Source organism: Anopheles cruzii, chromosome 3 (genome assembly GCF_943734635.1).
Source record: "Anopheles cruzii chromosome 3, idAnoCruzAS_RS32_06, whole genome shotgun sequence".
Classification (NCBI taxonomy): Eukaryota; Metazoa; Arthropoda; class Insecta; order Diptera; family Culicidae; genus Anopheles; species Anopheles cruzii.
In genome coordinates this window covers 85282899-85294960 of record NC_069145.1, presented here as the reverse complement: position 1 = coordinate 85294960, position 12062 = coordinate 85282899, and the positions used below count along the sequence as shown (strand labels likewise).

The 12062-nt window shown below is 54.1% G+C and overlaps 1 protein-coding gene across 1 annotated transcript in view; it reads left to right on the top strand.

Moving 5' to 3' along the window:
• The window catches only part of LOC128271190 (uncharacterized), a 63876-nt gene that overhangs the window by 42422 nt on the left and 9392 nt on the right, over positions 1 to 12062 (top strand). Inside the window, exons 9-13 of the mRNA XM_053008632.1 lie at positions 986 to 1078; positions 5254 to 5956; positions 9572 to 9714; positions 9811 to 11571; positions 11672 to 11789. Of these exons, the coding sequence (XP_052864592.1) occupies positions 986 to 1078; positions 5254 to 5956; positions 9572 to 9714; positions 9811 to 11571; positions 11672 to 11789 (2818 nt within the window). The remainder of the gene's footprint in view (positions 1 to 985; positions 1079 to 5253; positions 5957 to 9571; positions 9715 to 9810; positions 11572 to 11671; positions 11790 to 12062) is intronic.

Sequence of the window (12062 nt, the reverse complement as noted above, 5' to 3'; positions counted from 1 at the left end):
CTACTAATTGAAAGATAATACCAACGTCGGTCTTCTTCCCGAAGCCCAACGGACTATCGGGAACGGGACGTGCGGACATTCGGAGCCTAGCGTGTTCCGTATCTAGCGGCACCCCGGACGGAACTATCGGGTAGTCCAACACGTTGGCGTAATCCTATTTCCGTACTTTTCGGAAATATCTGCACAACTGCACATTGGGAAGCCGATCGACGAGGACGCCAATGGATGGATGGAGCCGATGTGAGAAGAGTGACCATCAGAGTTGCAAATGAATTGTGTCAAGTTGAATTGTGCTCACAGCAGCAGCCAGGCAAAGGCGGGTTTGTTTGTGGGGTATCCCTTTAAGTGGTCATCGATGCTTATTTGGCTGTCGGGCTTTTAAAGGCTTTAATCCATTCATCAGCCACCATTCCATTACCATCTACTGTTTGCTGTTGTGTTGATATTTAACCCTCATCCACGCACACTGTCAACTGTAAATATTCCATCGTTGTCCCGTTTTTCCACCACTTTTTCCTACAATGTTCAGTGAATATTTAATGTTTCATAATTGTAAAGTAAAGAACTTTCTAATGTTTGTTCAATGTTTGTAAATACTGTATAATTGTGTACTAACAATGCGATACGAAACCCTTCCGATCCGTATCGGTAACTTGCGCAAACTTCTCGGAATTCCGTCCCGTGGCCAGCAAACATTACGGACCATGACGGTGGCGTTCGGTGCAGACCCTCAACTTGGCTCTCTTCCTAATATTTACCATTTCTTTCCTGTGCTTTTTCGCCCTTTCTCTCTCTCTCTCTCTCGATATCTCTGCATCCCATGGTCACTTGGTGTGTATGTTCTCAAACACAAACAAATGCCCCTCGCTGTGTCCGCCACGCTGCCATGCACTTCGTCCTCCACATGCGCTTCGATTACGCAACACGTGTACGCAAACGCGCGCGGTGCATTCCGCATATCCTTCGACCTCCTTGCTGCGGGCAGCTTTTATCGATGTCCAGCACACCACGATCTGCCACCACCACCACCTCCACCGAGCGTTGCCCTTATCGATGCCCTGCCAGGCGGACAGCCAAGGTTTGTTGCCAAGGGGAATCACGGGAATGAAACTATACAAAAACCATCCAACATCCAGTGCAGTGTGTTTGGGCGCCATTTATTTGAGGATTAGCTTCCGCGCTTTTTTCGATTCGATTCGGTTCCGGAACGAATGTTGCAGCACGGCAAATGTACGAACGAAATGCAAGCGGGGGTTTCAATTCATCTATTTCCGTTTTCTTAAGGGCCTCAACGTACAGCCTCGGCACGATCCGTGGGTAGCTTTTCATCTCGACGTTCGACAGTCACATTTCCGAGGAACATCCCGGAACAAGCCGAGCACTACTATTTGCTGCTCGGTCGGAGCCAATCAGTGTCGCCATCGGGTTCGCTGGCTCCGGCTCCTTCCATTTTCGATTCCTTTCGCCCCACTGCATCGGGTTTCCGACTGCAGCAGACTGCGGCAGAAACAATGGCCGGCCGACCATCTAAAACCACCAACGGGCAAGGTCACCGGCCTCCGAGAGAATTCGAAATTAATTATTTTTCCAGCCCACTTACCGTGGCCGGAGCCGGGGGCTGAGATAACGTTCATTAGGCGCATATTGTGCGCGGCGCTTCGATCGCCTCAAATTGCACGCCTCCTTCCGGGAGAGAATTGCGCCCTAACGAAGGACTCTGTTGCCGGTTGGCTGTTGGCGGTTGCGTTTCATCGACATGTTTATTCAATTAATGGCGTCGGATGAGCCGGAACGTGGAATCGTCCGGCGCCTCCGGGGAGCGGGCGATCGGCAAGGAGCAAGTTTGATAATCGAGTTACTCCGACGCAACACATTCGGCCCACGCCGAACCGTCTGATGATAGGCACTGAATGGCCGATCGTTAATTGCTGCAAACGTATATCATCAAAGTTCCGGCCAATCGCAAGATGATACGGTGTTTGCCTTTCATTTCGATCGGCAAATGAAATCAGCATCGGAGTGTTGGCCCAATACGCCAAATATTGTTGCTCAAGATGAAAAGGATGCAATTAACTATTCTTTTTTAATCCGATGCTAAAGGATACTAACCGCAAAATGTGGCTGTGAATATTTGGCAGCTTTTGCCGTTTGCCATTCGTTAGGTGCTCAGGAGCGACTCGTCCTCTAAGAGTTTGCTCGGCTTTCGTTATGGTTTTGAAGCTGTCCGTGAGGCAAGCACTCTACTGTCTACCGCTACACGGATTATGCGGCCTGCCACAGATAACAATGTAATTCCCCGTTTGCAAATAAAACACTTCCAATTCTATTCGGGTGGCAGACAAAACCACCCGTAATTCGCAATTATGCTCTCTTCCAATTCATAAAGCATAAACCCTTTTCGCGCAAACCGTTCGTGGTCTGATTTATTGCCATTTTATTCCGAAAAAGGCCACCGACAAACCGCGCGAACCGCGACCGCACCAATAAATTGTGCCATTTCTCGTGCGCTACTTGAGGGCCCAGCCCCTTGAGGTTGCCGTTGTTCGTTGTTTTCTTTGTGCCCAGCCCAGCCCCAGCGGCTGGTGTCGGGAAGAAGAACGGAAAAACTTCCCCACCGCTGCCGAGTGCTGCCGCTTTTCCCGCGGGCGTAAAGCGCAGCGGGCAGTGGGAAAAACTTCTCTTCGAGAATGAGTCAAATTTACGCCCTCGGCTGATGAGAAGGGCAGCTCGACCATCGACCATCGGGTTCGGTCCTTCCAGCTTCTCATACATTTTTAATGTACTTTGTGGCGCGCTCCCTGCGCTGGCCGTTGGCCCGAGCTGGGCTGTGCTCAAACATCGCATCGCAGCGGTGAAGATGAAAAGCCATTGCAATGAGACGACGACAGAAGACGTTAACTGAAATCCGTTGTCTAGTCTCGGGTTGGTGGTAATTTTTCAACCATCGTCACCGAGCACCGTCACCGCTCAAGGAGCTGCTTTGGTCACAGATTACGAAGGATAGAGCCCTTCCGTGCTATCCGTGGGAGCATATTTCAATGCCGCACTCGCTTATTTTGGCCTTCCTAGGGCCCTATCAATTCACCGTTGATTACCGTCGTGCAAGGCGCACGGAAACACGATTAAAAACTCCCATAAAACCGATGATTGTTGTTTCATGTCGCACGTCCCTGGCCCACGTGGTGTTTAGTGCTTTGGCCGATGTAAATTTTGGCCCCTGCTTTTTTTATCGATTTCGGTGTACCATACGCTGTTGACGGCAAAACAATGTACTGTACTTTCGGAACCGGAATGAAAAATTAACCTCCGACAGAGTGGCGCTCACGTGAATCACGTTGCCAAAATCATTCACCGGTTGGCCATTGTTGCGATAGAAGTCGCCGAGGGTAGCGAGGTCCATTGTTCTCGGTTTGGGGTAATTTAGGGCGCGCAGGTCCATCCCGAAGGTGAGCAACCTGATATAGCAGCATCAAGCTTCGCCAGAAAAAGGCGAGAACCCTGGGCGCTGGGAGAACCGGCTTCCCGTTGGGAGTCTGATTTCACGTCAGGATGATAAAGTGCTGCTGGTGCGGGCACTATCATCATCATTACCATCGTCCGCGGCGCCGCTATCCAGGAGCCAGGGAGCACATTTTATTTCGACACAGGCACAGCGGCCACCGAAGTTATAGTTTAATAACACGCCCGAGTTAGTGGTTATTGTTTTACAACAGCGTTCGTGGCCCCACTCAAGTGGTTCGTTAAATCGCGACTATTGTTGCCCCATCGGAGTGCACTTTCCGCAGATGTAAAGAGAAGTTTACAACTTACTGCAGCTGTCATTCAGCGGTGGCAGCCATTTTATTGTACCTCTCACCTTTGCGCTTTTGATAGAATTATTGCGCCGTCAAAAAATGGAAACAGTAATGCCGTTTGAATGAGCTCAGCTCGGCAGTAAAAGTTTGGTCGAAAAACAAACGTCACCCAGAACGGCACCAAGTCAGCACCCGGGCGATGCAATAAAAGTCCCCGGCCACGCGCCACGTGGCAGCTGACTGACTAAACTTAATTTAAATACCAAATGGAATGTCAACTCGCGTCTAGATAAATGATTCAGTTTGGCTTCGTCCTCGGCTCGCTGCTCGTTTGCCGCTGGTTGCTGGTTGTTTCTTTTCGCTTTCGGTTGGCAAAACATCCGCCGGCGCAATAAAACTGCAGCCAACGGGCGGACGGGCTTCACTTTTTATGCTGACTGTTGGCCGACGTGATCCCCGTTTGATCACTTCCATTCGGCAAGCACTCGGAGTGCTGGTATTGCTACATAAACACCGACCTCGCGAAAGCCAACTCCTTACTCCTTGCAAAAAACCGCTAGTAGATCTGGCGGAACTCATTTGGGAGCGAAAGCATAAGCGATGTTTTCCAGGGCGCGATCAAAAAGTCTGCGTCCGGAACCGTTGGCCTAATGAGCTGGCTAATGGTTTCAGCTTTGTCAACCGGGCGGCCACCGGGGTAATGGATTGATTGAAAAACGCGCCCCAGGTCCCCGGTGGTTTATTGAAACACCCCGATTCGCCCACCCGATTCGCCAACCGTTCCGGTGGCAGAGTCCGTGAAATTATTTATCGATCTGTTGACTCCCGGGGTCCCCGCCCTCCGCTGGGTAGCAAATTCTCCGCTGATTGCCAACAACTACCAGAAGACGGTAAGATTTATTGGAATTTTTGGGGAAGTTGCCCACCCGCTGTGCTGATGTTCGAGCGTGACGCTCGACTCTCAAGGCTGTCTGCCGCCGACAGGAACCGAAGAACTAATTTTCTTATTAAACGAAGACTGTTTCAACCACCGACCGGCTCGGTTGCCAATGGGCGACGGTTTTCCTCGAATGTTGCCTCGGTTTCGGGTATTCGGTTGCTAATGAAAATCCTCCCCGTGCCCGGCCGTGTTGCCGTGCCGACGGTCTACACTCCGGTGCGGTGGCACGTGGAAAACTAGGAATTCAATTGAAACGGTTGTTCCTCCGATTCCACGTTGCGAACTCGGCGTGTCATCAGCCGGAGTGAAAGAATTCCGATGGATTTTTATTGTCGTTTTTCCGTTTAATTGAATCATGTGGGGAGTGACTTCGCCCGTCACTTTCGGATTAAGGATTTAAATTCAAGCAGATCGCGACACGATCGTCACCGATGATGGAGGTTAATTTTCAACAGATTGACAAGAGAAACCCAACACCGAATAGTAATCGATGTCCTCCCGTTTCTTTCCCGGACCCAGGACGAAACATGTCAGCTTCGCCCGCTCCTACACGCTCACCTCGTTCGACGAGGCGATGGGCAGCCGGCCCCTATCGCGCCTGGCCGCGGCCCGTAGCCAAGAAAGACTGATTGGCGGCAAGAAGCCCACGATAACGCTGGCCCACCACACGGCGGTGGCGGCGGCGATCCCCCTGCCGGCCACCCAGTACGTCGGTGGCGGCGGTGTGGCCCCGCTCCACTCGATCCTCACGCAGCCCACGGCCACGCACCCGCAGCAACCCCTGATGCCGGCGGCCCTCCAGAAGCAACCCCTCTCCGTCACTGCCTGCCAAAGCCACGGTCAACCTCAGCAGCAGCAACCCCAGCCGCAGACTCAGCACTTGCTGATCCAGCAGCAACCGTCGGCGGCCCACCAACTGCACCAACACCTTCACCAGCAGCATCTTCAGCATCTTCAGCACCAGCAGGCGGCTCTGCTCGCGCACCAGGCGCACGTCCAGCACCAGGCGGCCCAACACGCCGCCCAGCACCAGCAACAGCAGCAGCAACTCCAACATCAGCAGCACCTTCACCACCACCAGCAGCAGCACCAGGATATGGTCGTCCTCGAGAAAGTGAAACGAAGTGCCATGAAGACGCAGGCGACGCAGACGGAGGTGTACCTGGGCAAGAAACCGATGGCACCGCACAACCTATCGCTCAGCCCGCGGACCATCCATCGGGTGAGTGGCACTGGGTTGGGCGATGCTTTGAGGCGCGGAACATACCAAATGTCGTCCAAGTTTTTAGCTTCAATTTCGCCGAAGAACCAATCGGCCAACGTTTCTCGCCAAGCGTACGGTTACGGCGGCTTCTTCTTTATTTTCGAAGAAAAATGGGCCGATGATGCCGCCAGACCAAACAGCCACTTTTTGTGAGTGTATTGGCTTCTCTTGCACGACCTGTGGGTTTTCCGAGCCCCAATTAGGACAATTATTCTTATTAACTACCGAGATGGCAATAAGTTTAAATGAAACGAAATTTTGAAATTTCGTACAGTTTGAATTCAAAATTCCCCTTTTTGGAAATAAGATTTTAATATTTCTCAATTTTCTGCTAGCGTTTCGTAAATATTAAAATGTTTTACTAAACACTTGATGGATCACCCTGTAGAGCATAAAAACCCGAACGACACTTTAAAGTCTGTGACGTGTACTCGGAACTCGCCTCCATTTATTTCACCAAAGCTACGACGCGAAACGAGCAACGACTTTTGGTGGCCAGTTTCGAGTAACTCGAGCGTCCTTCGGCCCCGTTGGCATCGGCATGGCCGCTGGTGGACCCCCTCCCGCGCTACCGGAACAATTACGACCCGGACACCGAAGTGCTCTTCGGCGCCTCGGGGGGAATTATTTATCCTCGCCCGGGGGGCACCCGGCTCGCATCTCAACGCGCAACATTCTTGTGGTCCGAGGAAGTTACGCGTTAGCCGCTGTTGTGGACGGCACGACCGACGGTGGCACCTCTCGATTAGTGTCCCGGCCGCTAAATGTAGGAACGGAAGATGACTTTCCCGGGAGCGGACGACCGGGAGCGCCCAAAAGTTGGTCGTTGCACTCGCAGCACCGCACAACTCGAACGGAACGCAGAATCCACACACATCGCAGGCCTCTGAGGGTCGGTTTTCCCAAGGCGTGACGCCCCGTTCGGGTGACTTTAAACGTGGCGTTTCGGTGGCCTCCGGACCCCATTTTGTGATTGAAAATATTCAAAGCATCATAAACGGGCAAGATGAATGTCCCTCGCTGTAGTGTTATGGTTCCTGCTTCTTTTTTTCGGCGCACGGAAGTAAATGTTGGCCTAAAGCCGTCCGATTTGGAGCCGAAATATGGCCGCCTGGCCCCTTCCGAGCAAATCATAAATCTCCAAATTTATTATCCTCCAACGACCGTTAAAATAATGGATTGCAAAGCGTCCTCTCCTCTGGGCGGCCATTACCGGAACACCGAAAAAAAAAAGCGCGCCACCCGTGATTCACAGAAAATTCGCACCACCCGACCCATTAATGATGTCGATGCGGGTTTATGATCTTAATCACCTCTAAGCCTGCCGCGCCAGCTAATGGGTCCGCCCCTGGGCCACTCACGGGCCAGTGAAAACAAAAAACGAATGAGAAAAGAAAAACAGATAAATTGTCGAGTGGTGAGATGCTGCACGTTCGCAGCATTATAGCATAAGTCCGCGTTTCATGTCCGACTCCAAGCGGATGTGCATATGCTTCAGCAAAAACAGGACAAATCCGTTTGTTCCGATTGCTGGGGAAACGAATCGCCCGGGCTCAGCAATTACTGTTGGGCGCCCGTTTTTTGTGGCCACCATTTCCGATGGAGTTCGATTGCGATAGTTTTTCAATTCCACGCACTGAGTGCTTTGGATTGAAATTATTGTGGCCGTGGCCGTTTTTGTCGCTCCTCTCGCTTACGATTACAATTTCGCGGCGCAGCTGGGTTCAAGGACTTTCGCCAATTTCCATCACCGCCACGAGCCGGAAAGTTGGTGAACATGTTTTTGGTGGAGCGCCATTGAAGTGGTTTTTCCGTGATCGGGAAATCAGCAGAAAAGCAAAGTTCGTCCGTCCGTTCGGATGGAAAATTTTGTGATGGTTCTTTTTTCCGCAATCCGCATGTTTTTGCCGCAGACTTTAAAGTCTTCCGGACGAGCCACTAAAAGGCCCGCCGGGGAAAGCTTTTCCCCGAACTGGTTCGATGCGCGGCTTTAGTTCAACGCGGTGGCAGAATTGGTTTTTCAAACATTAAATGAATCTTCGAAGCGCCCCACTAATTAATAGCTACTCAGGATTGGGCCACGTGTGAGGCCTCCCCGGGTGTGTGTGTGCTGATTTAAGGCGAAATCTTCACACTTTCGGGGCTGACGCAGCCCAAACTTTGCTATCGTTCCGTCACGTGTGCCACAGATTAATGGGTAAACTCGGTTTCCAATTATGCTGCAAAGTTCAAAAAACGGAAACGCAAACCGAAAGCCGTGTCGTGCCGGGATGTGGAAAATTTTCATTAAAGCCCCTGTGGGCCATGGCAATAAAATGGTGTTAATTTAAGATAGACTGCTCACAACTGCGCTCCCCGGCAGCCAGCGTCATCAGTCCGCCAGCATCGGCAGGATTCATCTCCGCCGAGGTACGCCATAGACACGTAATGGCTTACGCAAATAGCGATGGTATCTGTTGGGGTGGTTGGGCTGCGAGAAAAGTTTGTCCCGGCGCAGGGCGTCCCCCACGTGGCGGCTTCGCACGTTTTCGGCGCCTTTTTTCCAGGTCTCTCCGTGAGGTGATCCTGTTTCTTATTTGCGTAGATAAATAAGTTAAATCACCATAGTTTCACCGGTGCCGGTGAGGGAAAGCACATTTTCCCGTTCGGATGCTCTCCGAACGGACGTCCTGCGGAGGGCACACCGTCAGGACGAACTTTCGCTTTCCTCGCCCGGAAACGGTGACCGGTTTTATTACTCACCGGTGAGCTGGTGGTGACCTTTTGCGTCGTAAAGTGGGTCAATCCGTGGCCGCTGTCGGTGCCGTCGTTGGTGACACACTTTCAATCTCGCTCGACGGAAGTCACGGAACGTGCGGAAAGTCCAACCTTCTCGAAGAGTCGCCAAGTGTGCCATGTGCCAAGTGATGTGCTGGCCACCGAGTGGCACATAAAATCACCATAAATTGGAGACGGATTTACGGTGCAGGAAGCGAACGTTAAATACCCCTCCTACTCCTATCCTCCTGATGTGAAATTCCATACCCGGAACCCCCGAAATGATGGGGAAAAACATAAACAAAGGATTCGGGTTCCCTGCTTCCTGGAAACCGACTTATAAATTCACTTTCTCGATAAGTGTTTTGTATGCCTCCCCTCGGCCCCCCCTTGAGGGCCCCTTACTCTTTCGGGCTCGACAAAATTGTTTTTCCTTGGCCGTCGGTTCCGGTCACAATGAGTTTAGCGGCAACGGCAACACGCGGATCCTGGCATCCCAGAGGGTTGTTCGGAAGGCACTCAATAACACGGTTCCGTTCCCTCCCCGGCCAGGACCTTCCCCCTACCGACCGTAACTTTGTTTGTGCCAAGCTTTATCAATCGACCGTGTCAACCGCAGCCCCGGGGCGGGTTTCGGGGCCGACGAGCCGTCGGAAGAGTTGCCGCGCGCGCAGTATTAGATTACCGTGATCCATTACCGTGCCTCTCCCGATTGACCCGGAGAGGCGCCCCAAAACAACAACAAGCGCCTTCGTTACGTGTTTTCTCTCTTCTTTTTCGCTCGCTATTTTTGGCGCTTCCCGGACGTCCTTACAGGTGAAAATGGTCTCGCAAGGAGCGCAAACGAACGGCGGTCTGAACGGCGGAGGTCGCAAGCTTACCAAGAGCCTGTCGGAGGCGGCGGATCGGCTGCAGGAGAATGGGCTCGATCCGGTGCAGCCCCCGGAACCGGGCACCGGGTAAGTATCGGGCCTTCTCGTCCCCTCTTGTCCCCTGCTTCATGCTCTTGCATCTTCCATTTCGTTTCTGCTTGGGGTCCGAGGTAGCGCGGGCAGTGGGCCGGGCTTCGATCACGAGCTGCTGCATCGGACGCAGTCGGAGGAGCCACCGAAATCACCCTTCACGATCACCTCACCGCCATCCGCGCATGCCGTCCCGTCCCTGCAGCAGCCGCAGCATTTCGAGCTTCCGCCTTCGCGTGCCTCCTCGCAGCTCAGCCACGCGGGCTCGGACGGCACGCAGCTGACGCACTCGCGCAACCACTCGCAGGACAGTGCCACCTCGTACCGCTCGACCGACGGCTCGCGGACGTCCTACGAGACCGCCTCCTACCCGTACGACGCCTACGACAGCATCGTGTTGCCGCGCCGGGCCAGTCACACCGCCGAGCCGACCTTCCAGTTCCTGCGCAAACAGGACCTCGACCAGATCCACCTCCATCATCAGCAGCAGCAGCAGCAACTCCTGTTGCCTCAACAACCCCACGGCGGCTACGTCCACGGTTACGAGAACGGTTACGTGCCGTTCGAGACGCACAGCTTGCCCCGGCGCTCCTGCATCCACCACAAGCCGGAAGAGTTCCACACGCACACGCTGCCCGCGCGCCACGATCAACACGTCCCCCAGCACCACCAGCACCACCAGCACCACGAGCAGCTGCGTCTGTCGAACGGGAGCGTTAATCAGGATGTTCGCTCTTTTGACAGCCCGCACACCGGCACGCTGAACCGGCGCATGTCGGCGCACGCCATCGTCGTCCACCAGGACCAGCGCCCAGCACCGGGTCCACCCTCCCACTACGGCTGTTCCAGTCTGCCGCTGGTCCAAGGATTGCAGCAGCAACAGCAGCAGCAGCAACGGCGGGCGTCGTATGCCTTCGTGACGCCCGACACGCACTCCCTGGCCAAGCGTCACTCGGTGCCGCACCAGCAGATCCAGAAAGTGCAGCCCCTCCAGGTTCAGGCGCCCGCACCCACCGTCCACCCGGTCAAGGCACAACCGACCGCTCCGGTCCACGCCTTTCAGCCGCTGATCAAACCACAACCTCCGCAGTTCTCGCAACCCTTCCACACGCAACCAACTCCGTCGTGTCCGGTGACACCGCCCAACATTCAGCCGCTGGACATGCAGGACGACACCAAATCGTCCTCATCTTCTTCCTCCTCGTCGGATGCCAGCTGCTCGACGTGTGACTCGGACAGTGATCGGGAGGAGGTGGACCGGCGTGAGGCGACCGGCGAGGAGCGCGAGATCTTCATCGACTTCAAGCCACGCGTGTCCCCGGTGCCGTCACCTGGTGCGGTCAAGAAAAAGAAGCTCCAGAAAACGCAACCGGACGCGGTGTGTGAGGCGCTGGAACGCCGCAAGACCGCACCGAGGGACAGCAGCGAGGGCGACGACGACGTGGAGGGAGTTCCGCCACCGCCCCGTGACTATCACGATGCGAGTGAAAGTTCCGCCCCGGAGCACGACGAGTCCCACCGAGCGGTGGCCGACCGGCGGAAGGAGTCATTCCGCAAGCGCTCGGTCAGCCTTGACCAGCCGACGAGTGTCGAGCAGGAGGAGGACGAGGAGCAGGAGGCCAAGACAACGCGCGAGGTGCAGGGCCGACCGGATGACCGCCGCCCATCCGTTCAGCGACCGGCGCGCCATCTATCGGCGCCACCATCGCCTCAGAAGGAGCCGACGGAGCGGAGCGGAGGCCAGCGGCCGGCTGCGTCCCCGTTTCACTCTTCGGACTCGCTAGCGAACGATGGGACCCGCGACACGTCCGACGGCAACTGGAATGAGTCACAGGCCACCATCATGGGCAGCAGGTAAGCGCGTCGGGAAGTTTCAAAGTCTCTCCCCGTGAGGCGCTCGCTTTCAACTTTCTTTCCAATTTATCTCGCTTGCCACACGCCCTCCCTTACGCAGTCTGATGGAAAATGGAAAACTGACCCCGACGAGCCGGAGGAAAAACTTGCTGCTGCAGCACCAGCAGCGCAGCTCGATGGACACGGACGTGCTCGACATGGAGGACATTGCCGATCAGGTAAGCACAACGCGCCCAACAATGCAGCAGAGTGCAGGGCCACGGACAAGATACAAGACGTGAGTGTCCCGGAAGGACACCCCCTCCCGGACGTCCGAAACAAAGTTTTGCTTGCTTTACGGGCCATCTGATTACGGAAGGCAGTGCCCAATCTTCCGGCCAACTCTTTCCTTCCCGCGTTTCTCTCTCGCTCTCTCAGGGTTTATATTAAAAGCTCTGAGGGTTATTTTTCGATTACTGTGCCATAGCCAGTTACAATAACATTTAGAATGT